Source organism: Neopsephotus bourkii, unplaced genomic scaffold, assembly GCF_033783945.1.
Source record: "Neopsephotus bourkii isolate Nb327-2 ecotype Australia unplaced genomic scaffold, CSIRO-AGI_Nbou_v1 NB_1630, whole genome shotgun sequence".
Classification (NCBI taxonomy): domain Eukaryota; kingdom Metazoa; phylum Chordata; class Aves; order Psittaciformes; family Psittacidae; genus Neopsephotus; species Neopsephotus bourkii.
Window position 1 is genome coordinate 1,393,572 of NW_026902105.1, and position 24,344 is coordinate 1,417,915.

A 24,344-nucleotide genomic window follows, 5' to 3' on the forward strand; every position below is an offset into this window, starting at 1 on the left:
AGTTTTGTGGAACAAACATTTAGGAGCTGCTTTTTCTGTTTTCATCCCTTCCACCTTTCCTTCTGTAGTAATGCCACATCTTTATTATAGCTGCCAGTTGCTACTGTAATATTTCTTACTCTCTTGTTTTCTTCTTTGTTGCTTTGAGACCTCTAGTCAAAGACCAGGACTCCCCTGTGCTGGGTATTAAACAAGCACAGAATAATGTTACAGGAGTAAGATATCCCTACAATATCACCCCAAACCAAAGCTCAGCTCTGGGCAGATTTCCTGTAACATGAGGAAGAGTGAAATCTTTAAAAATCTTGTCATAGGAGAAATTGCAGAAAAGCCATTTTGAGATGTTTATTTCTATTAAAAAAGCATTTACATCACGGTAGGTGGTCTCATAATTAAAAAAAACAAAACAAAACAAAACAAACCACAACACAATAACTGTATTAAACTTTACTAAATGATCAGTTAACAGTTCATAATGTAACTTTCTTTCCAAAATAGAAGATATTCGTACAACTCATTTCCCTCAAAAAGACTTGCAAAGTATTTGGGTGTTGAAAAATTGGATTGTATTTCTTAGGAACTCTTACTGAGAATAGCCTGTTTTATTTATGTTTGGCTATATAGCCTTATCACCATAGGCTTTCAGGCACTGACAGCTCCCTTCCTTGTAAAAAAAGGAACATTCCTCTCAAACATCTCAGCTAATCAGCTAATGAAAACAGTAGCAACATCACAGGGTGATACTATTACCCAGAAATCAGTAGGCAGACAGCAGACATTCTGCAGGATCACTGCAACAAACTTGCTACAAGCTTCTTGGATTTCATCTGAGGTGCTGTGGTAGCATTTCAGCCTGTCCACAGCTTTCACGTGGATTTTTAACTCATACTTCTGTTTCAGAGTACATTGTGTTATGCTACTATAGGATTAACAGAGCATGGCTTATGATAAGAGGCCAAGAGGTAGATCTAGTGTAGGTCTTTTAGAGTGCCTTGCGGGTCACTGCTGATACTGTTTTCTCTGAATCTGACATCAGCTGAGATCAGATGCAACAAGATGCAAATGCAGGCAAAGACCTTGTTAAATTATTTCTTTGTTGCTCCAGTTTGTCCATTATTCTTAGCCAGGTTACCCTTGTTGGTTCTCCCACTCATCAAGGTGTGTTACCACTGCATCTCTTCCTCAAATTCCTTTGTATTTCTCTTTCATAGTGGAGTACATAATTTGAAGAGTTTATTTTTGCCATGTTCCTAAGGGAAATAATACTGAAAAAAAATCTCGTAAGAAAATAAAGGTCTTCCATGATGTTCTCGTCTGCCTTAGAGAAAGAGAGAGCTTAATCTGTGAACACTCATTTTGTGTGGTTTGCCAGTTCGAAAAGATTCAAAACTGGGTTTTGTGACAGCAAAAGAAAGAAAATGGCCTGTCTTGAATAGATATTCGAAGGTGTAATTTCCATATATAATACAGAATGCCTTAATAATTCTACAAAATAGTAACACAGTCTGATTTGGCTAAATCTTCTTTTCTGTATTTTATACTGTCATTTTTAAGTATACATATAGGTATATAATTTTAAAGTTAATGTGCATTAGACTTAACACTTTCAGAAATACAGATGTCATGTTCAGGTCACTGATTTTTCCCTGTTTCATTGTTGTTATGCTAGTTTGCTGGAAAAATAATATTAATTTTCTGTCTCCATATTTCAGTTTGTTATTAACTCTTAGTAAAGTTTTCCTTGCAGGATTATTGTGCAGTGGATTACTGAGACTGTAGAAAAGTTGATGGCTTGTTTGCAAGTAATGCTTGACCTGTGCCAGGCAGCAGAAATGTTGTTGCAAAGTTAGTGTAATATGATTTTTTTTTTCTCTCCAAGAACTTGTTTTCTTTAACTTGATTTGATAAAAGCAGGACTGTATTTGCATAAATAGCTAAGTGATCCCCAAGGTGAAGCAATATTTTCCCATAAAGCATGCATAAGGTGTGTTTTGGAGGCCTTGCACATTTATGTATTTTAAAATGAGAAAGTGTCATTTTAAAGAGAAAAAGTAGTATGTATTTTGAATTTGGAAAACAGAAAAACAAAGAAAGATAATAAGATCCACCTGTTAGGAAAGATGATAATAACCCTCATCTATTATGTGTTCAGGTGTTGTCAGCTTTAATTTGCTTTAAATCTGGCAATAACTGTTTTATATTGCAGGAGAAAATTGTTTGAAGAACTTGCATGTGAATTTACTAGCCTGGGTGTCTTTAGCAAGTTACTTATGACTCGGATAGTTTTAGAAGTAACCATAGTGCTCTATAAAAACATTTAATCTGAGTACCTGCTGTAGTGCATTTGCCAAAAGAGAAAAAGGAGCAGGGCTGTGCAAACTTCTATTTGTCCTAATCCAAGGTATATTTGTATAACACAGGCAGGACCTCATGTTAAATTTTTTTAAAGTTTTCTAGGCTTGGTTACCTTTTTCCACTAGCTTGTATCATATTTTTGTAAATGACTGACATTTTCTTTAAAAACCATCTCTGAATGCATCATGAGTATTTTAGTTTTCTGATGTTATGACTGTTTTTTGTAATCACTTGTTACTGCTAAAATGAACAGGCATTTGTCAAATCTCATACTATAGCTATAGTTATTAGCACTTTTAGAATGTAACTCCCTTCCCACCCCCAGTATAATTTTGCCTTTAACTTTCAAATGTTTGTCATCTGGTGTGAGGTGGATTTATGGGAGTGCAGTAGTTTTAGTGCCTTTTGGCTGAGTGTTTCTGATGACATCACTGTGATCTAGACACAGTGTGTGACTCTAGTTGGTTCCAGTGTTAAATAGTTTCATAATTATGCTAGTTTTGGCAGTTTGCTTGGAACTTTTCCCCATCTCTTTAATGAACATGTTTTACTTCTGGGCTTATGAGACAGCCACGTTTGAGAAATTAATAGTGTACTCTTAACATTGAGCAGGAGCGTGCAGATACAGAAAGCTTTTGGATATATATCTCCATAGGAATGTAGTTCCTGTAAGGTCATGGCCACTGTTATCATCTTCCGGTAATAAAGGAGTACAACATTTTGTTTTATGAAGTATTAGTAGCTGTGTGGAAATTGGTGTGTGTTCATGAGCAAAAAAAAAAAAAAAAAGAAGCTGTACAGCTCTGAAGGCTTTTTGATAATTGTGTAATATAAGGAGATGAACGGATGTTATCCCAGATCAAAAAACTTATTTCAAATGTTTGGTCAGGTTGAATTCTTCTTAAATGTAGGTATGCTCTGTTATGTGATGTGGATTGATTTCTGAGATAAACTTTTGTGTTTTATTACGGCATCATCTTGGAAGATGTATATTTTTGTTTTGGTTGCTTTTAGGTCCAAATTCTCTAAATGGTTGTAACCATTTTCCATTGCAACAGACTTGTAGATCAGGGAAATATAGAAAGCTTATTGTGCAGAACTTATTTATAGGCTAAAATCGGAGACCTTCAAAACTAACACAATGTAAGGGTTCTCTGCCTCTTTAAAACAAACCTCCTCGAAACCAAGTGTGCTCGTATGTTTTCTTAACTCTCTGAAAGTGGTAAAAGTGTAAACCACCTTTATTTCATCTTCAAGCATTAGTTATACACTGTATGGTTAAAATATCACATAGATTTTGCATGAAGTTACGAGAAGATTCGTTTAATGCGGTCGTGTCAGTATGAAGATAGAAAACTTACTCTTGAATATAGTTGATACAGTTAACAATGCAAAAATAGACTGCCTTCCCCATCCTCTTGACCCCCCTTTCTTTTCCTCATAGCCAACGTAAATATTAAAAGGCAAGCGTAATGTGATCCTATCAGATCAAATCACTAAATAGTCCCACCACAGCATTCTGTGCAATCCATAAGTGTACTCAGGAAAGGAGGAAATGTGCTAATTGAGCTGTTTGGTCACTCTGACATCTTGAGGGTATTTTGCAAGTTCAAAACATAAATAGCAGCATGACTCACCTGAAAAAATATGTTCATGCTACATATGAACTGGTTTCCAAGAAAGAAGGTATAGTTAAAAAGGTATTTTAGAAATCTTAGCTTGAAAGTCTATGATCTAAGTTTTCTCAGTAAGCTGGAGACATGAAGGGGAGCTGGGCTTTTCTAATTACAAAATATACATCGAATCGTAGAACCAACTAGGTTAGAACATACCTTTAAGATCATCAACCATTACTCCAGAACTTCTAAGTCCAGTACTAGACCATGTCACTAAGGGCCTCATCTACATGGTTCTTGAACACTTCCAGCGACAGTGATTCCACCACTTCCCTGGGAAGACAGTTCCAATGCCTGAAATGGTAACTCAGCCTTGTTTTAGAAGCTATCTAGGGTCTGTCTTCTGTCTTCTGCAATTTCTCCAAGTAAACTCGGTTTTATTCCCTGCTCCCCTCCACGTGCCCTGCTAAGATTATTGCTCATCTTTTTTTCTTACTGAAATGATATTTCAGCTTTATCATAGAATTACCCTTTGTGTTCTGTTTTTTTTTTTAAAGACAGACTGGAAGGAAAGAAGCTGTCTCTTCAATTGTTTTTGAAGTTGTAGACTTATTTAAAATGCATCATTACATGTAATGTAACTTTTTATTTTCTTATTCTTTCATGCAAAAAACTCTGAGAGAAATACGAGAAGCATTATAAATACCAGGCAGCATGCAGGGAAACACATGATCTACCCTGTACAAAAACTCAGCAGAGTTTAAGCTGTCTGCTTTTTGGAGATTAGAGGACTTAGAGAATATTACAGTTTCATACTGCAGTATTTGACATTTGCTCCCCAAACCCTTCTTTTGTGAATGCATTGTGATCCTAGCAGTGCCGTGACCCAGAGAGCATTTTGTTCCTTTTCTGCAACAGACTGCATCAGTGGAAGAAATATTTTGGCTTGGGCCAAAAATTGTAATTTGCTTCTTTTATAACCTGCTTTTCTAATACAAGAATATTTGCATTACTTTTCTTGGCTCTCTATTCCACTTGAGTCTTGTAGTTAAACTGTCATTCTGGAACGTAATGGGAATACTAGTGAGGTGTTTAAAACTCTGAATTCAGCAAATTAAGATTTTCTTGTATCTGTGAATTTTATCTTGCAAGGTTCATATAATCTACTCTAATTGAGCTATGTTTCCTGCTTCTGAATTCCTTCAGGTGAATAAGTTATATATAAGCCCAAGATGAGCAGGTGTCCTCAGTTCATGTATCTTTTCTGGAGCTATTCTGAAAGTCTGCAAAAATATTTTGCTTTGTGAATCAGCTTCAATTAGCTGAAGAAGGACATGACTGACATCTTGGAACCGTGTGAGGTGGTTTCATGTGTAGCTGTGTGAGCTCATAAAATTCAGTATTTTCTTGTATTTATTTTGGTAGTCTGCAGGGCTGTCTCTGACGGAATGTTTCAGCAGAAATGTGGCTAAATGAGAAGTGTTCAATTGAAGTTAATAATTAAATAGTTTTTAAAAATAAAAGTGAACTTATTAATTACAAATTTTTTTTAATGTTGTCTAGGTAGTTTTGTAATGATTTGTGCAGTTAGACTCGTGTATAGAACTGGATTGATGGAAAAATAATAACACAAGTTTAGTTTACCACAACTTCACCATGTTGTTCTTCCCATATTTATTTTCTTCTTTTTCTTTTTGGTTGACTCAGCTGCTTTCTTGTCCTCTAGCAGGAAGACCACGAAAGTTGTGGTTCCAGTTCAACAAACCGCAGCACCACGGAAAGCATGAAATCAGCAGTAAAACCACGACGTGTTCAGCAGTCAGCTTCTCCTGACCCTGATTTACCCCCAGGTAATACATAATTTAAAAAGCTGAACTGTATTTGAATGATAGAAAATACCTAAATTTCATTCAGGTGGCCACAGTGTCTAAGTTAGACTATGATGTCTTTGTTGACCTACAAATCATGTAAAGTTGAGTGAAATCCTTGAATATTATGAAATAGAACCAAATTGCAGTAAAATGTGGTTAATCCTTATATCTTTCCTTCCATTTTGTTGAATAAATTTACAGAGCTAATTTATAGTTCATGGTAGATTAGAGTGAAAAATAAACTCTTGGGTTAGTGTGTTAGCTTTTACCCTCTGCTGCTTTGGTTCTTCTGTTTAATACTACTCTGTTTTCTGCTGCTTATTAACTGCTCAGTGGTTCACATGAAGTCCTTTTCTTGGATGTTTTCAGACAGTTTGTTTTCACAACTATTCTTATAATACTTTAAAGGTATGGTTTTTTTTTTTCTTTATGAGAGTAATCATTCTGAGGGGTGTTTCTTACCAAGTCCTGTATCTACTGGTAGAAGTGTTCACTGCCATCCTCCCCACAACCTTCTCACTGATGTGGAATTTGGCTCAGTTGAACTTTGGCATTTTTGTATCATGTAAATATTTCCAAGGAACTATATGTTTGATTACTGTTGTCTCTGAGTTTGCACAAAAAATTGGAGTATGAGGTGTTTTGTGCAGAAGAATGAAATTTGAGAGTACTGGAATGAATTGCAATTTGCTTTCTTGGGGAATGTATTTTAGATGGGTTAAAGACATTACAGTTTTTTGTGCTAGGCTTTTTTTTTTGTCTTTTCATAGAATTATAGAATGGTTTGGGTTGGAAGGGACCTTAAAGATCGTTTAGTTCCAACCCTTCTGCCATTGGCAGGGACACCTTCCACTGGACCAGGTTGCTTAAAGCCCTGTTCAAGCTGGCCTTTAACACTCTTTTTAACAGAAAGTTTATGCTTTGCCTTGAATCAAAAGATAATATTGAAATTTGTCATGTGGAATATAATGTACTGCAGAGCATCATCTTGCTTGGAAGTGGGTACTTGAGGAGCCAGATCTGGAAGCTCTCGTAAAGGTCTTGGATCCAGTAATCTCTGGTGGCCTGGAATTGCAGGGCTCTTGGCATCCACAATTTGCTACCATGGACAGTGCTTCAACTCTGGCAGTTCTGTGGTGCTTGGCTCTTTGGGTCTCACCTATGAGTCAAAGCCTTGCCAAAGAGCTGGGTGATTATATGGCCTTCAGTGACAGTTCTTGTGTTTTGTTTCCTCAAGTTTGTTTCTGTCAGTGCTATCTATGGGCTCCCCAAAAGGTGTAGTCTTAGACAACTGAAGCCTCTGAATTCAAAACTGCACCATTAACTGGCTTTTTTTTTCAGCATAGTTACCAGACTAGATCTCTATGGAATGTGTTGAATGTATTAGATAGAATGTGAGTAATGTTATAAATTTTAAAACATGGAAATTTTTAGTTTTATTTTCTTTTCCCAGCAGAAATGAGTTAGCTCTATAGTTACATTCAGTATACATAAAATGCACGAATATGGGTAGTATTTAATTTCTTTACCATGTTGGTAAAATGTGTTTACTGCATGCTGGGAATTCACAGACAAGATCATTTTTCCAATCACATTATGTCTGTAAAAATGTAAATGGATTTCTTCCCAACAGGCATCAGTGCAGGTGCTTACTATTTGGGTTGTTGACAGAAATTGATTTTGTTACGTCTCACAGGGGTCTTACTGAGCATGATGTGGCTATATTAGCTTTTAGAATTAAAAACTTGTTAGGCATATTAATGTTTAGTTAACTTCTAAGAAACTAGGTGAGGGGGCAAATAGGTGTAGTACATGTATACTTGAAATGTAACCTAGGAAATGCTGTTCATTTTTCCAAACCTATGTCTAAATGTCTTCCAAGTAAAAACGTTACTGTCATTAAAATTCTTCGTCTATAACAATCCATAGTTTTCCATTTTCTTTATTAGTTTAAAAGTTGATTCTTGAACCAAAAATTTATTTTTTATTCTAGGGTGTGTTCCTAGTAGTTACACTTTTTTCCCTATAGTTTATTACATTTCCAGGATTCTGATTGACTTAACTGCTCTGAATGTTTAAAGAGTTCTAAGTCCTGTGATTTTTGGATAAATAAAGGCTAGTAATACTTTGTTTTAATTTTGATTTTGAAAAAAAAGTACAAGTTGGAAAAATGATTTTAGTAATAAATGTCTTCCTTACAACTCCTAAGAATTTGTTTCATTTTATAGGTTATGTTCAGAGTTTGATCAGGCGTGTTGTGAACAATGTCAACATTGTGATCAACAATCTAATATTGAAGTATGTGGAGGATGATATTGTTCTCTCAGTGAATATTACTTCTGCAGAATGCTATACAGTGGATGAGTTTTGGGATCGAGCATTTATGGATATCTCTGGTGAGTGGATGTGTTTTGGTTTTAGGTATCACTGTAGAGGCATTCAAATTCATATCAAAATCAAATCAAATTAAAGTGGCTCTTTGTCAGAAGATACTTCCTGCCTGTTTTAATTTCTTCTCAGTTTTTCCCTTGTCCTTCATTTTGAAGAGACAATTATAATTATATTGATTATTATCTGTAAGCACAAACATCCTTCAGTTTTATGCTTGCTGCTGTTAGTGAGAGCTTAGGGAATCTATTTCTATTTTTGTGAAAGAGCAGTAGTATCTTAAGGCATTCCATTACAACTCTTTGTGATGATCTTAAAACTCTCTAAGCAGGCTGTCTAGAGAGGTAGTAAAATGTGCTGCACTGTAGTGAGCGTGGCATACCACTGCAAGATGTGCTTCATCTTGCTTCATATTTTCAGGGAAAAAAGCCCCAAATGGCAACTTCTTTGATTTTTGTGTTGGTCTTCAGTGTCTGAATGTCTCAGTCTTTGAATTACCAGTGTTTGCACCTAAGTCCAGGTGTTCTTACTGACATTTGTAGAGGTGGAATTTGGGCACAGTAAGAGTACTCTAAATCACACAAGATCTCTGTTAGAATGGAGAATTTACCTGATGGTTTCCTGACCACTGGACCCATTTCTTTGTTCTGGGTAAAATTAATACGACAAAATTACAAAGTATGTTTCTTGTTATGATTGCTGCGATAGCTGTTGTTTGCTTTGAAAGATTCGAAGGAAAACTTTTGGGGAAGACCTGCAAGATTCTTTCTTGGAGAATGATGAGAATAATATTTATTTGTCTTATGCTTGCACATGAAGCAATACTCTTATTTTATAAATAGATCTAAGGTACAGTGAAGGGACATAAATTTGAATTGGGTGTAACTAATTTGTCCTCACTTTCAAGTATTCAGCTGAAGAAGTCTGTGACAGATTATATTATTCTCTTTAGTCACATAAGCAAGTACTTAGCTCATGATTTAAATAATGACCACACATCCATTTTGTATTGCTTTCTTCTACATAAGAACATGTATGCCTAACTTATTTTTCTTATGCATTCTGGTTTTTAACCTATATACTTCTTTTAAAGCCAACGATCTGGTACTGAGGAAGATGATCAGCTTTTCTGACTGCACAGTATGTCTTGATAAGAGAAATGCTAGTGGTAAAATTGAATTTTACCAGGAACCTCTGCTGTACAAATGTTCCTTCAGTACTCGTCTGCATTTTACCTACGATAACCTCAACTCCAAAATGCCATCTATTATTAAAGTAGGTATCCAAAATATTTTGGTGCTTGATTGTGAAGTTTTGAGGGGGTTTTGAAATATACTTTGGGATTTAAAGTAAAATGAAAAGCTAATGCTGGTGGGTTTTGTTAATGAGATTTCGTGATTGTGTTTTGTTCGTCTAACGCAATTAGTCTGTGCACAGAAACAGCGTGTAAAGAGGGAAGTAATGCTCTCTACTATGCTTTGTTTTTCCTGAAGTTTTAAAAAAGAAAACATAATAATTGTAAGGGGAAAAAAGATGTCTACAGATAATCTGTTTAAAAAAAAAAAAAAGCCCAACGTGCCTGTGATGAGATGGAAATGATTTTTTACTGATGTTGTTCTTTCAAATGTAGCTTAAACTCTTATAAATAACAAGAAACTTCAGTGTATTAACACTAAGAAGTGAACCATGTGAAGTGGATTAGCAAGCCAAGCTCAGTTCCTAGTGAGCAGGGGTGCAATATTACTTGTGGACACCTGACATGAGGTGATGTTTCCTTTTTGCAGTGCAGAAGCAAAACACTGGGATGGTGGAGAGACTAAAATACCTTTCCCTCCTACTTTTCTTTTTCTGCTCTGAACAGTCTTACATGTAAGATTCCTCCTTCCCTTCCTCCTTCCCTTCCTCCTTCCCTTCCTCCCCCCTTTCTTGATGAATGCCGTTAGTGGCCATTTAATTAATTGAGAACTCTTCTAAATTAAGACACGGTATACTAGGCTTTTCCTGTTTTAATAAAAAGTAAGCTTCAGGTATATCCACTGCAAAACAGTCAATTTTGAGATAACTTTTGATGGACATTTCTCAAGAATATGATGTCAAAGTGTCACTCTTTCAGTTAGGATACTGTATTTGTTTGGCTCATGATGTTTTAGGAAGTCCTAGGCTGTTCTGAATTTAAGGTTGAGAGTTAATTAGGAATCATGTCCAATTTGGAGAATGCCCCTGTTTCTTGTATGTGCTGCACAGCTGTATGCCTCTGATTACTTTGGGCAAATTTGGAGATTTGTGGATATGATAGTGGCTTTATCCGGATAATAATTGTCACAAAATGCTGGTTATTTCTTTTTTTTTTTTGGCTCAGGGTAGCTGGTAGTAATTTTGACATGTCCTTGTTCCAAGTTTTATAAACAAAAAGTTATGTATTCAGTCGTAATAAGACTTAACTACATGCCTTATAACTATGGAATATCTAGACTATAGACATAACTATGGAATATTTAGATTGGATATAAGGAGGAAATTCCTGTTAGGGTGGTGAGGCACTGGAATAGGTTGCCCAAGGAGGCTATGAATGCTCCATCCCTGGCAGTGTTCAAGGCCAGGTTGGACGAAGCCTTGGGTGATATGGTTTAGAGCGTGGTGTCCCTGCCCATGGCAGGGGGTTGGAACTTGATCTTAAGGTCCTTTCCAACCCTAACTATTCTATGATTCTATGATCTATGAACTCCAGTGATAATAAGGAATCATCATAGGACTGTCTATAGTTTACTAGTTGCGGTCTTTATGTTCTGCAGTGACAGTATGATTATTGCATATGGACAGAGAATCTGAATGTTAAAAAGCCTGATTTTTAAATTAGCCATATAGTTCTGTTAATTTTGGAGACATATTCTGTGCCTGGGTAAGTCCTATATGCCAGTTCTGCAGAGCAAAAGTTTATGGTCGAATTATAAACTTCTGACAGCACACGTTAATGGAAATACTGACACAGTCTTCCATATAGTTTAAAATGATACTGTTGTAAAAATGACGATTATTATTTTTTCATTATAACTTAATATTTTCAGTGGATACTGGACTAAAATAAAACACATACTAGAACACTCTCAGGCAGTAGTAATTTAATTAAATTTGTATTAAACTTTTCTAGATATCTTTGTTGGTGGTCATTTATTGCCCCTGTCCCTTTTTAAGGCATATTTCAGCTGGTTCAAAGCTGTCTTTTGCTTCTCCCCCTGCCCCCACATAAACTCTTAGGTATTTTTATTTTCTACATAGTTTACTTACTTTTAAATCTTTTTTTTTTATGTTTCTTCTTTCTCTTACCTTCTTTTTTCTTCATTTTTTCAAGAAGATACTGTTTCTGAACATATTCAGAGATGCACGCAATTGAAACATTTAGATATATATATGATGGTAGATTAATATTTAAGTGAATTAATATTTGTCTATCATGGTCCAAAGAATAATGGTCCAAAGGTGAAGAAAGAAAAGGTGGTAAAGAATCAAAATGAAGGACCTTGTATATTAAAACCAGTGTATTTAAGTTTTCTTTTAGCATGCAAAGACTTTTATGAAACTGTGTAACAAAAATGAAAGTTTTATCGGATGTTCTCATGTGACTTATGATTTAGAAATTTCTTCAGCAACAGCTGTAAACAAACAAGCAAAACATTCTATATATATATATATATGCGCAAAATGTATCACATCTGACATTTCAGCCTGCAGATTGCTTGTGCAGCAACCCAAAGAGATATGCTTTTGACAGCTGTTGTTTGCAGCCCTTTGCCTTGTGTTGTATTGCAGATTTTGTTTTTAGAAATCAGAATGCTCATACAAAATGAATATGATTTAAAAGTTGGCCTTAATAATGACAGAGCTTTGTTATTATTTGCTTTTGTTCTCTTTCATTTTATAGATTCACACATTAGTTGAAAGTTTGAAACTTTCAATCTCTGATCAGCAGCTTCCTATGTTTATACGTATAATGCAACTTGGGATTGCGCTTTATTATGGAGAAATAGGCAACTTCAAAGATGGGGAAAGCGAAGATTTGATTAGCCACACTAAAGATATGTTGGGAAGTATCACAGGTAAATGCACTTTTACATTTTAAAAAGAAATGTTAAAAACATTAATTTCTTTGCTTTTTATGAGTATAAATGGCAAGGCTAGTCATTGCAAAGTATCTTGGCACTCTGTAGTTTGTTAGAGGCAGTTCATTGTGCTGGATAAGTATGAAGTGCTCTAATATATTTTTTTTTATGTTCTATTCTGACAAGTATTCTGATGGTCCTGACTAAACTAAGGTTAGACATTATCCACGACCACTGTTTTAGGAATTGTGACACAGTAGGGTGCTTTGGGTTTATCTGTCAGTACCATGCAACAGTGATGCTCCTGCTATGTGGAACTGAGCAAATGAGATGTCTGTAAACAGTTCTTGTATTTTCTGTAAGCCTCAAATAGCTTTCTGCACTGGAAACTATTTGCCTTACAAGAAATGTGGAGTTTGTTACCCAAGACATATGATTAGAAGTACTTAATATTCTAATTGTCTTCATGTTTGAACAACTGTGAACATGACTTCCTAGTTTTTAATAAAATAGTAATCTGAAAAAGAAATAGTATCATGTAACTTCACACTGATGTACACACGAGTTGTCAGACTAAGGTTGCAGTGATAACTACCAAGGAGGAAATCTGTAATTTCATATGAAATTTTTGTTCAACTGCATCGTGCTCAAAAATTGTCATTGAGCTTAATTATATGCTCATATATATGTGACAGAACTGCCCCCTCCAGAACACAAGATGACAACTGTTGAGTCGCGAAGCTAGAGAACTGTCGAAACAGTCCAATTCTGGCTTTCCTGCAAAATGTTTTGCCACATACAGGCTAAAACCGATACCATTTGTGCATTCATAACATTTATGTTTGTTTCCTACACAGAGTTTAGTATATGTGTAGGCATACATGCACACACATAAATAAAACTTCTAAATACCTAATTATCCCCCCCCCCTTGTTCAGTGCAGTTAAGCGGGAGTGCCAGATTGGCATTAATCAGGTTACCCATGCTATCAGTTTGTGACTTTCTTTTTTCTTCTGACTTCATATTATGTCTGTGTCCGAGAAGGGAAACCCCCCACTTTCTTAGCACTTCATGGGGCCTTTGTCTGCAATTTTCCAACCACAAATTTGAGCTTTTCTGAAGAAACTTTTGAATGTGCTACTATTTTCTGGAAAAATAAAAAGAAAAAGAAAAAAGTGATCAAGGCCAATCCTAAATGACAAGTGTTATCTGCTGGGCTATTTTAGCTACATTTTTTTTCCAAGAGTAACGCTTCATGAAATCCAAGACTAATTCTACTGGAATTGTGCCTAAATTCTTTACAGTTTAATAATGTACAGACCTCCGTCATAGATTATATTCTTATAACTCTTTGAAAGAGTTCTGGAGATTCATTAAGCAGTTTGACCCAGTATTTATTTGTAAGCAATCCCAACCCTTCCAGTTTAAAGAATTTACTGGGTTCAGCTGTCACAAATTCTTAGTCTTTGGGACAGAACTTACATTTATTATGTTGCTGTTGACATAATAAAATCAGTCACCTATGCATATGTAAGAATATTCCAGCAGCAGTTGGCTTATTCTTGTATACCCCAATGTAATACCAAGACCTAGAGATTTTTCAGCAGGGTAGCCTGTGTCGTGAACATGTATTTTGCTACCTGAAAAAGTCTGCCAACATTCTGTTTAAGCTGAAAGCATTCAAGATACACAGGTAAAATTACAGGTAGAAACTCGCTTTGATGTGGTCTGAAAATTCACTTAATACTGTATGCACACTGGACAATGCTTCTGCTCAGGGCTTTTTTTTCTGATGGGCAGAGGGCTGCCTAAATTGTGGCCCTGGATGTCTGTCCTGGTAATGCAAAGGACGAAATTGATGTATTTCAGAGCAGAGACAGAGAAAAGTGAGAAGGGTTTGGACAAGAGCCTGTGGCAGAACCAGTGGTTGCATTTGTGGTAGGGTTGGCTTTGAGAATAAGCTTTTGCTTTGTGGTGGAAAATTTGCTAATGTAACTAGAAGTGTAAACAGTTTTGGCATGAAAGAGGAGGACAAGAAGCCAGGATGCAAGGGAGAGGCTGGAATTTAGTTGTATAGAACTGTTGAGGTTGATGATCTAAGGCTGAAATACTAGAGCTGGTTGAGTAAAGAATGATCTGAAATGACTGAAGAACAGAAAAAGCTCAGGCAGAAGTCTAGCACTTGTTGGGTGCACAACAGTGGACTAGAAATGGAAAGTTGCATTGCCGAGGGAGGGATGCAGGGCAGCTGGGCAGACAGGTGAGATGGGTCTGCATGGTGATGTTAAGAGATGCTGAATAGGAAGCTTGGGACAGATAAGAGAAGCTGGAATCATGAGCAGTATGAGCTACTGAGCTTCTGAGAGTGGTTTTAAGAGTTTCTGGTGCTACCTACTCTGAATATTTGCCTTAAGAATCTGTGTTATGGAAGTTCAGGTTTTTTTTTTTTTTCTTTCATGAAATGAAATCCATGGCAGATGTGATTCCAGCATATGAAGTGTATTTTTCAAGTGTAAAATGTCAGTAATAACAGTAACTTTCCATCCCAAAGGATGGAAACATCCCAAAGGAATGTTACGGTATTTTCTAATATTTGTAAAGCACACTGACCTTATCATGATCTTTATTCTCAAAAAAATAAGTGAAAGTAAAGTAGGCCTTTGAATGCGAGATGTTAACACTTCTACAACAGGAAACAGAATAAAGTGTTGCATAGATCCTATGAAACTCATTTTCTAATGGACTGATTTGCTCCTTACTGAAAACTTTGTGGTTGGAACAGTAGTGTGAGGAATTTTTTGGATACCAATGGAACAGAAAGCAGGTCATGAGAATGAGTTTACTATATTGTCAGCTTTGGGCTGCATATGAGATTTGAGTTGACTGAGAAAACCAGGTACAAGTAATCCGTTACACCAAGAAATTCTAGGTGAGCATTAGTTGTTGAAGGAATTGATTCTGCTATATTCTAATAGGACAAAAATGGAAGAACTGAAATTGATTGATTTATCAATACTTGATGAGGAAAAGCAGCTGCCCCCTGTGTTAAAGGGCTTGGGTGGGGGAGTGGAGAAACATAAACAGTGGAGAAAATGACCCCTAGTTTGACTGAAATGATGTCAGGAAAAAAGGTCATGTGTGCAGTTACATTTTCCTATGTGTTTTTCTCATCCCTGCACTTTCTGGCTGTCTTCTCATAAGGGTTAGAAATTGACATATATGAGATGATCTTTGTACCAGGCTATATAATATTATTTCAGCTTTTTCTGTTTTCCTGTGTTTTATGGGGTAAATGACCTGTGCAGTAAACCCCTATAATCTTTTTCTACCTCCATTATTGGAGGGTTTTTTTTTGCCTGTATATTTTGGTACCCTTCCAGGAACAGTAGGTATACTTGCAATTTGTATTTCAACAGGCTGAAGATTCAGCATAGACAGATACCTCTGGAATGGGTTTTTTGGAGTCAATCCATCATGCAGGTGTCTGATAGTGTGACAGTAACTAACTCTGTTGTAGTCATCTATAATAACGGATTGTAATAGTTGCTGAGATCCCATTAAAACATTAATGCTTCTTGAGTAGAGACCCCTCAAAATCTGATTAAATCTTTGAAATATAGGAGTCACACATTGGCCTTTAGTTTTTACTTACAAGAGTTTAAGTATCAAGACAGTTTTTCTGCTGTTGATTTTAAAAGTGGTTTCATGTAGATGGCAGAATGCAAGCAACTTTTTTTTTTCAGTGCTTCCTATGAGCAAAGTGTATTTCCAGTTGATCTGCTTGAAATTGTATGTGAGATATAAAAAAACCACTTTTTGGTTTGGCATTGTCAGATAACTAACATCTTCCTCTCCCTATTTGGTATCTACACTTATGTATCACTTTAATATTAACTGCCTAGTGTTTTGTACCTCAACCCAGTGGCACTTGCCCTTTTGTTGTGATACTTCAAGTTATTTAGTCTCCTTTGCCATTAAAAGAGAAAATCCATCTTCTACCTCTTGTCCTGGCTCTGGTGTTTTAAAATCACTGCCACTTGTTTTGTGTGTCACCATTAAGTAACTCATACATCTGCTCTGAATTTTATTGAGGTTGGGATATCGTTTAAGTAATTGGAATTTTAAAGTAACTGATTAGCACCACCAAGTAATTACATGGGAAGTACTTTGTTAGTGTTATTCCAGCACTCCAGAATTGTTGTGGCATCATTATTTATTGGGTAGTTTCAACTTAGAGTAAGACAAGACAGGTAGAGTAGGAGTAGAAGCTTGGGGAAGTTTGTTTAACAGATGGAGATACATACCATGAGAAAGCAGATTCTCTGGAGCTGAACCTGAAGGTTTTTTATAATGTTACATTCTCATTCCATATCCAATGGACTGTGCAACTTGGTAGTAAAAAGGAGTTATGATTTCTTCCCTTGATTTACAGCTGTCTGTAAGGTGGAAGTGTATTCTAGTGTAGGACCCAGGGGATCAAGTTTAAGGAAGATTATATTATCAATGGAGAAATAAGAACTCTCAAAGTTTTACCTGTTTTGCAGTACTGGTACCTTGGCTATGAATCACTGTAGTGGGTTGTTGTCTACAAAATAAGTGTGATACCTCTTAAGTGTATCAGTATACAGTCACTTGAGTGTGCGACTTTGTAATTTGTGCTACAATTATGATGGCATCAGATTTTCAACTAGAAAGTGTTGGATGTACATTTGCTTTTAAAAGGAGATGCAGAATGGCTTTCAGACTAGAGCTTAGTGCATAAGATTTTAGTTTCTACTGGTGTTCATATTATTTCCTCCCTGTATCGTAAATACATGCAAAGGAAAGTCATACAGGAACTGTTTATTACCCTGAAAGCATATGTGGTGTTACATTTGTTCTCCAAGGACAGGTCATGCTGCAAGGACAGATTTAAGGGCTATCTCATTCTCAAGGGCAGCACCAAAAACATCTGTTATCAGTCAGATAACTCTTGTTCCTTCTAAATGTCTCTCTTTTTTTTTTTTAATATGATTTATCACTTTTTTTTTGTATTCATGATTAATTATAGTGTCCTAGCTGTGAGGTTGCAGTCACTTCTTTAACTTATAACAGCTAAAATATGGATGAGGAAATGAATTTAGTATCTACATTACTTAGGAATACAAGAATTAACATCTACAGCTGTGTTCTTGAAGTACTCACCAAGTTTCATTCAGGCAGTTTCATGGTTGATTCAACCGGATGAAAATGCCTTCTACTGCCAGCAGGCATGGTGACGTATTCCCTCCCTCTTCCCAGAGTGCCAGCTCTTGTACTTAGGTAGCTACAGTCTTAGCTGGTTCAGCTTTACCTGTCTGCAAACTAACACAGGCAGTATTACTTTGAAGTATCTAGAGGATTTTGTGGGTTGCTCACTAGACTGATGTGTGTTTGTTCCAAAATTTGACTGTTGATTACATAGTGTTTGTAGTAGTTTTAATTCAGTGATGGAAGATAGGTGTATCTTCCTCTTTTTCTGTCTTCTGTCTCATAGTATATAGGTATCGCCACTGTAGTCTAGCTACTCTTGTGTATGATATTGGCTTCTAAAATACTAAATAATGTTATAAACCAAACTATTATTTGGCATCTTTTACTGTTGTCTCTGTGTGTACACATCCTGCAGCAAGAGGTATGCTAGATGATGGCTGAATTTTATGGCTATATAGACGAAATGTTATGCATGACCCGGGTCCTACACCTCCACTTTTTTTTTTTAACTCTCTTTTGTCAGACCTTCTGCCATTTCTTCTGCACTTGCCAGCTATAGTCTAGGTTAAACTACTCTAGTCATGCTCTTTATCAAGTTCTTTTTCGTTCTGTATCTGACAGTAAGTCTTGGCCATTTCCAAGGCTCTGTGTGCACCTCTTCTGTATTTCCTGTGTTTCAAGATTTACATTTGGGTTGAAATCTGATCTCTGACACATAAAGAGAGCAGGAAGGAAGCTTGCATTACCCTTGTGGGAGGAGGTGTCCTTGCCTCTAAGTATCATAGAATCATAGAATAGATGTGCAGGGAATTCTTATGAGGGGTTTTTCATGTGCTTTCTCCCATTGCACAAGTGTATAAATAATTAGACTGAAAGACTAAGACTAATTTGACTAAAGAGTAAAAACTCTGAAATGCATAGGAATTGTATCTCCGAGTATGGGGTATAGGGGTATGCCTATTTTTGTTCTTGGATAAATAATACATTCAATACTGTATCTGTCCTGTACTGTAGCATTCAGAATGGTAATTCTGAAGTAGCTAATACCCCTCAGGAGTCTCATGAGAGTGGTGATGAAGCCAGACAGGCTAAGCTAATTGTGCTGTTTTCTACATGCACCATGTTACTGATTTGGATCATGAATCTTAGACTTGTATCTTTTGGATAATCCTTATTTTGTCCTAAATATTATCTCCTCCGTTGGTCTTCTATGAAAAAAAAACGTATTTTTTTGTCTTGCAAGCGGCATACCAGCTTTTTTGAGTCTAGACAAACCTGTACCTTTGAATACCTGAAAAGTTACTTTTAAACAAAGTTTTTTTCCTCATCAGGGCTTTTACAATTGAGGTCCTTTTTTAATTTAACATTAAAATTGAAAATTACAAGATTGTAGTAGATCATTATTTAGAAGTCGTCTTGAAAACATGACAAATTCTGGTCTTACTGCAGATGTATGATAATAGAACTATTGCAAAGACCGCTTTTTGAGGCAAATGTTAATGAATCAAACAAGTGTTTGCAAATTTATATTCAGAAATTTAAAATTTGTGTATTTTCTATGATCATAAATCAAGTATCTGATATGTGGAATCCTGTCCTAGATAAATTTCACATACTACAATTTCGAGTATAATAAATTGATTGTCAAGCATGTTTGATTGGAAATTTGACTTAGTTTTTGTTTTAAAAGGTGCGGAAGATGAAACAAGCTCAATAATGCAATATCCTACACAGTATATTAATCAAGATCCTTACTTACATCAAGATGATGACCAGCAACAAGGATGGGTTTCTTGGGCTTGGTCTTTTGTTCCTGCTATTGTGAGTTATGATGGTGAAGAGAATGATTCTGGTGGAACTGATGATGGAACAGTGCTGCATCAGCAGAAATCTCAATCCCTCAAGGATCCTATTGTTTCAGTTGGGTTTTATTGTACAAAGGCAACAGTAACTTTTAAGGTAAGTATTTCCCTATGTTGTATAGGATTTACTTAGCTTGTTGAGAAAGCACCTAAAGGTTATCTGAGTGCTTGTGTAGTTTGACTTGAGACAGGGAATACTACATTAACAAATAACAAAAAATGTGAACATTGAAGGTGTGGTGTTAACGCAGTGTAAGGTGGTTTTGCCATTTGAGCTGGAATTTGAGTGCAGACATTTTCATCTTAAAAAGAAACTAGTTTACTTAGATTTTTTTTCCTTTTTTTTTTTTGGAAGAAAAAGCCTAAAAGGCTTTCTCTGAACGTTTATTGCAGATTCAATCTACCTAATGTTTGTTTATTTCTTTATAAAAAAGCCTTAGTATCATATAGTTCGTAAATTATAGGAGTGCTTTTTTCTTTTTTAAGCTGTAATATGTGCAAATATGCATTTGGATTATAATGTTGAAATTATTTTCCAGGGGTTGGAATTGAAATAAAGAAACAAAAGGCTAAATGGCATAAACACTCTGAGCTATAAATTATGTATGTGGAGAAAGATTTGAGTATTTTCTACAAACCAATCTCAAAACAGTTGCTGAGCTTCTCTCTGGTCCTTTCATAAGTTTGCAGAAGCGAGAATACGGAAAATCTGAATAAGATACTGACATGTACTGACAGAAATGAAAAATTAAGTCTCTGAATTAGCAAAATACTTTTGACACATGTCAAACTATATGCATGCAGTTCTGTATGCAGAGCTATAGTAGAAACTGGCTCTTGGTTGTGCAATTAAACATATGTTAAATCAAGGCCAGAACCCTTCAGAACAGGAAATATTACCGTTTCTATCAGAAGCAGAATAACTAAGATTGATTTTTATGACTTTGAGCCTTTCAGATTAACAGCAGTACTTTTCATAATCCTTATATAATGTTTATGTGCATGATTATGCCCTCAGTACCATCAGCAGCTCCTTTGTTGCCCGTTTGGCTTGTCATTTGTGCAGAAGAGAGTGCTTTAAGGGGCTTCATGGCTACTTTCTCATAACTATTTTTGTTTGGCAGAGCATTTAGCTGCTCAGCAACTGTCGGAAAGGATGAGACAAGTGACTCCGGGAGTTGCAAGCATTCCGTGGGGGAGGCTAATGATTTAAGTCTTCAGTCTTCTGGCAAATTTGATTGCAAAATATAACTTCCACAAACATTGTTTTGTTATTTTGTGTTAGTCTGCTTCAGCCTTAGTTTAAAACAAAGCAAAAAACCAAAACAGCAGAAAAGCCATGCTAAAAATAAATAATGGAAAATAATTTCTTCCTCCTTTAGTTAAAAAACCCCAAACTTAAATCTGAACAATCAACCAAATGTCAAATTTCTCATTTTTCATGGCTCAGAATCTTCTTTCTTTTGTGCTTTGTCATACAGTAGTAATTTTATGCTCTCTTTCCTCACATAAAAAAACTCATTAAAAATAATATTAATTTATCTTTAGAATATGATTTGCTGCATTGGGCTTTTCCAATGTTTCACTGGCAAGTTTACACATTTTATATTAAGAAGTGATAAAAACTACTTAAAATGTGACATCTTGCATTCTGTAAATTTGAAATGTGATGTATGATACTAATATGGTGACAGTTGGGAGGAAAACAGATTTCATTGTTCTGCTTGCATGCAAAGAATGTATGGAATTAATTTGTGGTTCATATTTTGGTTAAAAAATAAGGTCAAGTTTCTGCATTAGCATTCTGAACAGTTGATATCATTCCAGTTAAAAATCATGCCAAATTAAATGTAGCATTTTTGATAATGGTGAAAATTATTCTTGTAATGTCTGAGTTCTTTTAATCAATTAATTGCTTTTCCTCTACAGTAATTGCACACAGCTGAAGGGTGATCAGTGATACTATTTTTTCTTCTTCATACAATTTTCTTGGACATTTGGATTACAAAATTTTAATTTGAAACAACATCCATGTGTATCCACTCTTGAAAATAATGAGAGCTTGTGAATATTGTGGATATTTTTATAGAAAATTGGGAATTTGAACTGTTCAGGCTGCTCAACACAAATAAGGAACTATTTTTTTTTAATGCAAAACATGGCACCTTCATTATTTTGTGCCTCTTTTTATCTTTTTTTTTTTTTTTTAGCTGCAGGTTATATGCTTTTTAACCTGAATGTGGGTTTTACCACTTGAAATTTTTATATTGAAATCATGCAAGAAATATAAATACATATTTTTCTCAATTCCCATGATGAGAAACAAAAATGAGTATGGTTGTAATCAAAATGCTTCCTTAATATTATCATGCTGTTTAATTATTTGCTGGGAAGAGTAAATAATGTATTTATGGACTTTTACAGCAATTTATAAGCTAATTTGATACTATGTTAATAGTGCAGCTGTGTATCTGTTCCATCTTTTCACATCGTTTCTCTTTAAATAAGCAAACTAAAAATACTGCAGTGGATTTAAAACTTTCAGTTATGGCATACTTCAACCAGAAGTTGAATATGAGAAGTTCTAATATGGATAATGTGTTACAGCTGTTTAACTGCACCTGTTTCCTGCTTGTTAATACATTTTGGCTCATAGTTTAATTTGTCTTCATCACTTTTGTGTATTAATGACATTACTGCTGTTTAATACTAATATTGACTTATATAAGGTGTTTATCCTGTTGTTTCATAGCTCACTGAAATGCAAGCTGAAAGTAGTTATTACAGCCCTCAGAAGGTTAAGTCCAAAGAAGTTTTATGCTGGGAACAAGAAGGAACCACAGTTGAGGTAATTTTCCATTGACAGGGTTTTTTGATTCATTATAAATAAAGTCCTAAATAGTTTCCAATAAAATATTTTGAAATTACTTCATTACTGATTTTTTCATATTCTGCTGTGTTGGACGTGTTTGTTGTAATAATCCCTTAGATAGAAATTCCCTAAGGATCTAGTTCTATAGTAATCAGACCCCAGACTAATACCTTCCTTCTAAGTGCCCTCTTTGATGAACTTGCTATTTATTAAAGCTTTAAATAGATAAACTTAACCATATTTTGGTTCACTTTTGTCCATCTTTTCTATTTCCTGTTGAGCAGAATTCTTCAGAGTTCTTCAAAATACAACTTTTTTTCTCCCTCACTAGGTCCTTATGAAAGGTGAACTTTTCTTTGATTGCCAAATAGGTTTTGTTGGTTGCCAAGCTATGTGCCTTAAAGGAATCATGGGAATTAAGGATTTTGAAGAAAACATGAATAGGAGTGATGAAGTAAGTATATTGATGTATCAGTTGACTTGCTGAATAGGCAGTTCTGGTATGCTTCATTAAAATATTTGTTTGCAAGAATTGGGAAGGCTGCTGTTACCAATTGTGATTTAAATTTTTTGAATGTGTCACTTGAATATAGAGCTCAGTGTCTATTGCTTACAGTTGGAAAGACAAATATCCAAGAGTGAGAAGCTGTAAAACATGAGACCTTTTTTTCTTTTTTTGGCAACCTGACTGCTCCCCATCATTTTGTTTATCTGCATGCTTTAATGTTGTATAACAAATTAAAACAGTTGAAAACCTTTCAAAGTATTTAAATCAACAGAAGATTTGAAGGAAAGATATGGGAATACTGTACGATGAAGATGATAGAAGTGTGGCTCAAATACTGAATCATTATTTTGCCTAATTTTTCAGTAAGGTTGGTGAGAACAATATCAAGTGAAGGAGTAAAACAGTATTAGTATCTATTTTAAGCAGAAGCAGAGCTCCAGTTGCTTAAGACAAAATCAGATATCCATATGAATTACTCTTAAAATGTTTAATGAACCAGTGCATGAAATTTCAGTTTCAAGAATGAGGATTTTTGGTTGAATTATAGGTAGAATAGTGCCCTAAATTTCTGGAGAACAGAAACTGTTACCTGTGTTTGAATCAAAACTAATAATGCAGCCAACAACAAACCTTGATGTTAATGCTCTGTGAAGTCTTAGGAAGTATTTTAAGACGAAAAATTAAGCATATGGAAGAAAATATAAAGTGCCTGTATACTAATGTCAAGTATCTCCTCTTTTCTAAAATGATCATATATTTATATATATCTGTGATACGTATGATTGGACAGGTTCTTTTGAAAGCACCATGTCTTGGTGTCCATCTCAAGCATTTGTATACAAATGTATGCAGCACAGGAAACAAACAAGAAGAATTAGATATCCTTACACAGCTGTAAAGTGCTTATAGAGGTGTGTGAGATACACTGCATGACTGGTGTGCTGTAATGGATAGATATAGGCTTTTCCAGAAAGGAAAAGCAAGGATGAGCTAACTGTAAAAGATGCTCTGCTGACCTTGGTGGATATAAGAGAGAAATAGTTGGGGATGTGAAGGTGAACAGCAGTCTATGTCTGTATCACCTATGAGACTGAGATATCAAATAATGAGAAGTGATTTTTGGTTTGGGATGGGGGGGTGAGTGAATGAGTTTCCTGTAGTTTAGTTGTTTGTTTTGTTTTGTTTGTTTTTTTGTTTGTTTTTTCCCAACCATCTGTTCTCAGTCTCATGTAAATAACTTTTTGGACTAATAAGTCTTGATGAAATAGTTGTATTGATTTAGGAAGGATCGAGGTTTTGGGGTATGGAGAAGGGATGTGAAAATTTAGATGAATAAACAAGAATGCTAAGGTAGTGATTTGGAGAAAACTCCAGGAACAAACTTGCCAACAAAGTTTTCAAGCTGACAAGCAGGTATTCTTTATTGCGGCTCCAGGAGACACGGGGGATAGCTCCTCCTAACGTGTGTCCCTGTATCGCTACACAAGCCATCCTTATACAGTCCCTGGGCATACATACGTATTCATGAGGCTACGTATGGATT

General features: G+C 35.5%; 1 protein-coding gene across 11 annotated transcripts in view; it reads left to right on the forward strand.

The window, feature by feature from the left end:
* VPS13B (vacuolar protein sorting 13 homolog B) overlaps positions 1-24,344 on the forward strand; it is a 436,747-nt gene that overhangs the window by 34,695 nt on the left and 377,708 nt on the right. For 5 of the 11 annotated variants that reach the window (XM_061373228.1, XM_061373222.1, XM_061373223.1 and 2 more), the window contains exons 4-10: positions 5,698-5,821; positions 8,071-8,238; positions 9,324-9,505; positions 12,150-12,324; positions 19,250-19,518; positions 22,174-22,269; positions 22,625-22,747. In XM_061373228.1, coding sequence (XP_061229212.1) covers positions 5,698-5,821; positions 8,071-8,238; positions 9,324-9,505; positions 12,150-12,324; positions 19,250-19,518; positions 22,174-22,269; positions 22,625-22,747 — 1,137 coding nt within the window. Of the gene's footprint in view, positions 1-5,678; positions 5,822-8,070; positions 8,239-9,323; positions 9,506-12,149; positions 12,325-17,310; positions 18,336-19,249; positions 19,519-22,173; positions 22,270-22,624; positions 22,748-24,344 lie in introns of those variants that run through there. The other 6 variants (XR_009728432.1, XM_061373229.1, XM_061373225.1 and 3 more) reach the window with 3 other exon arrangements.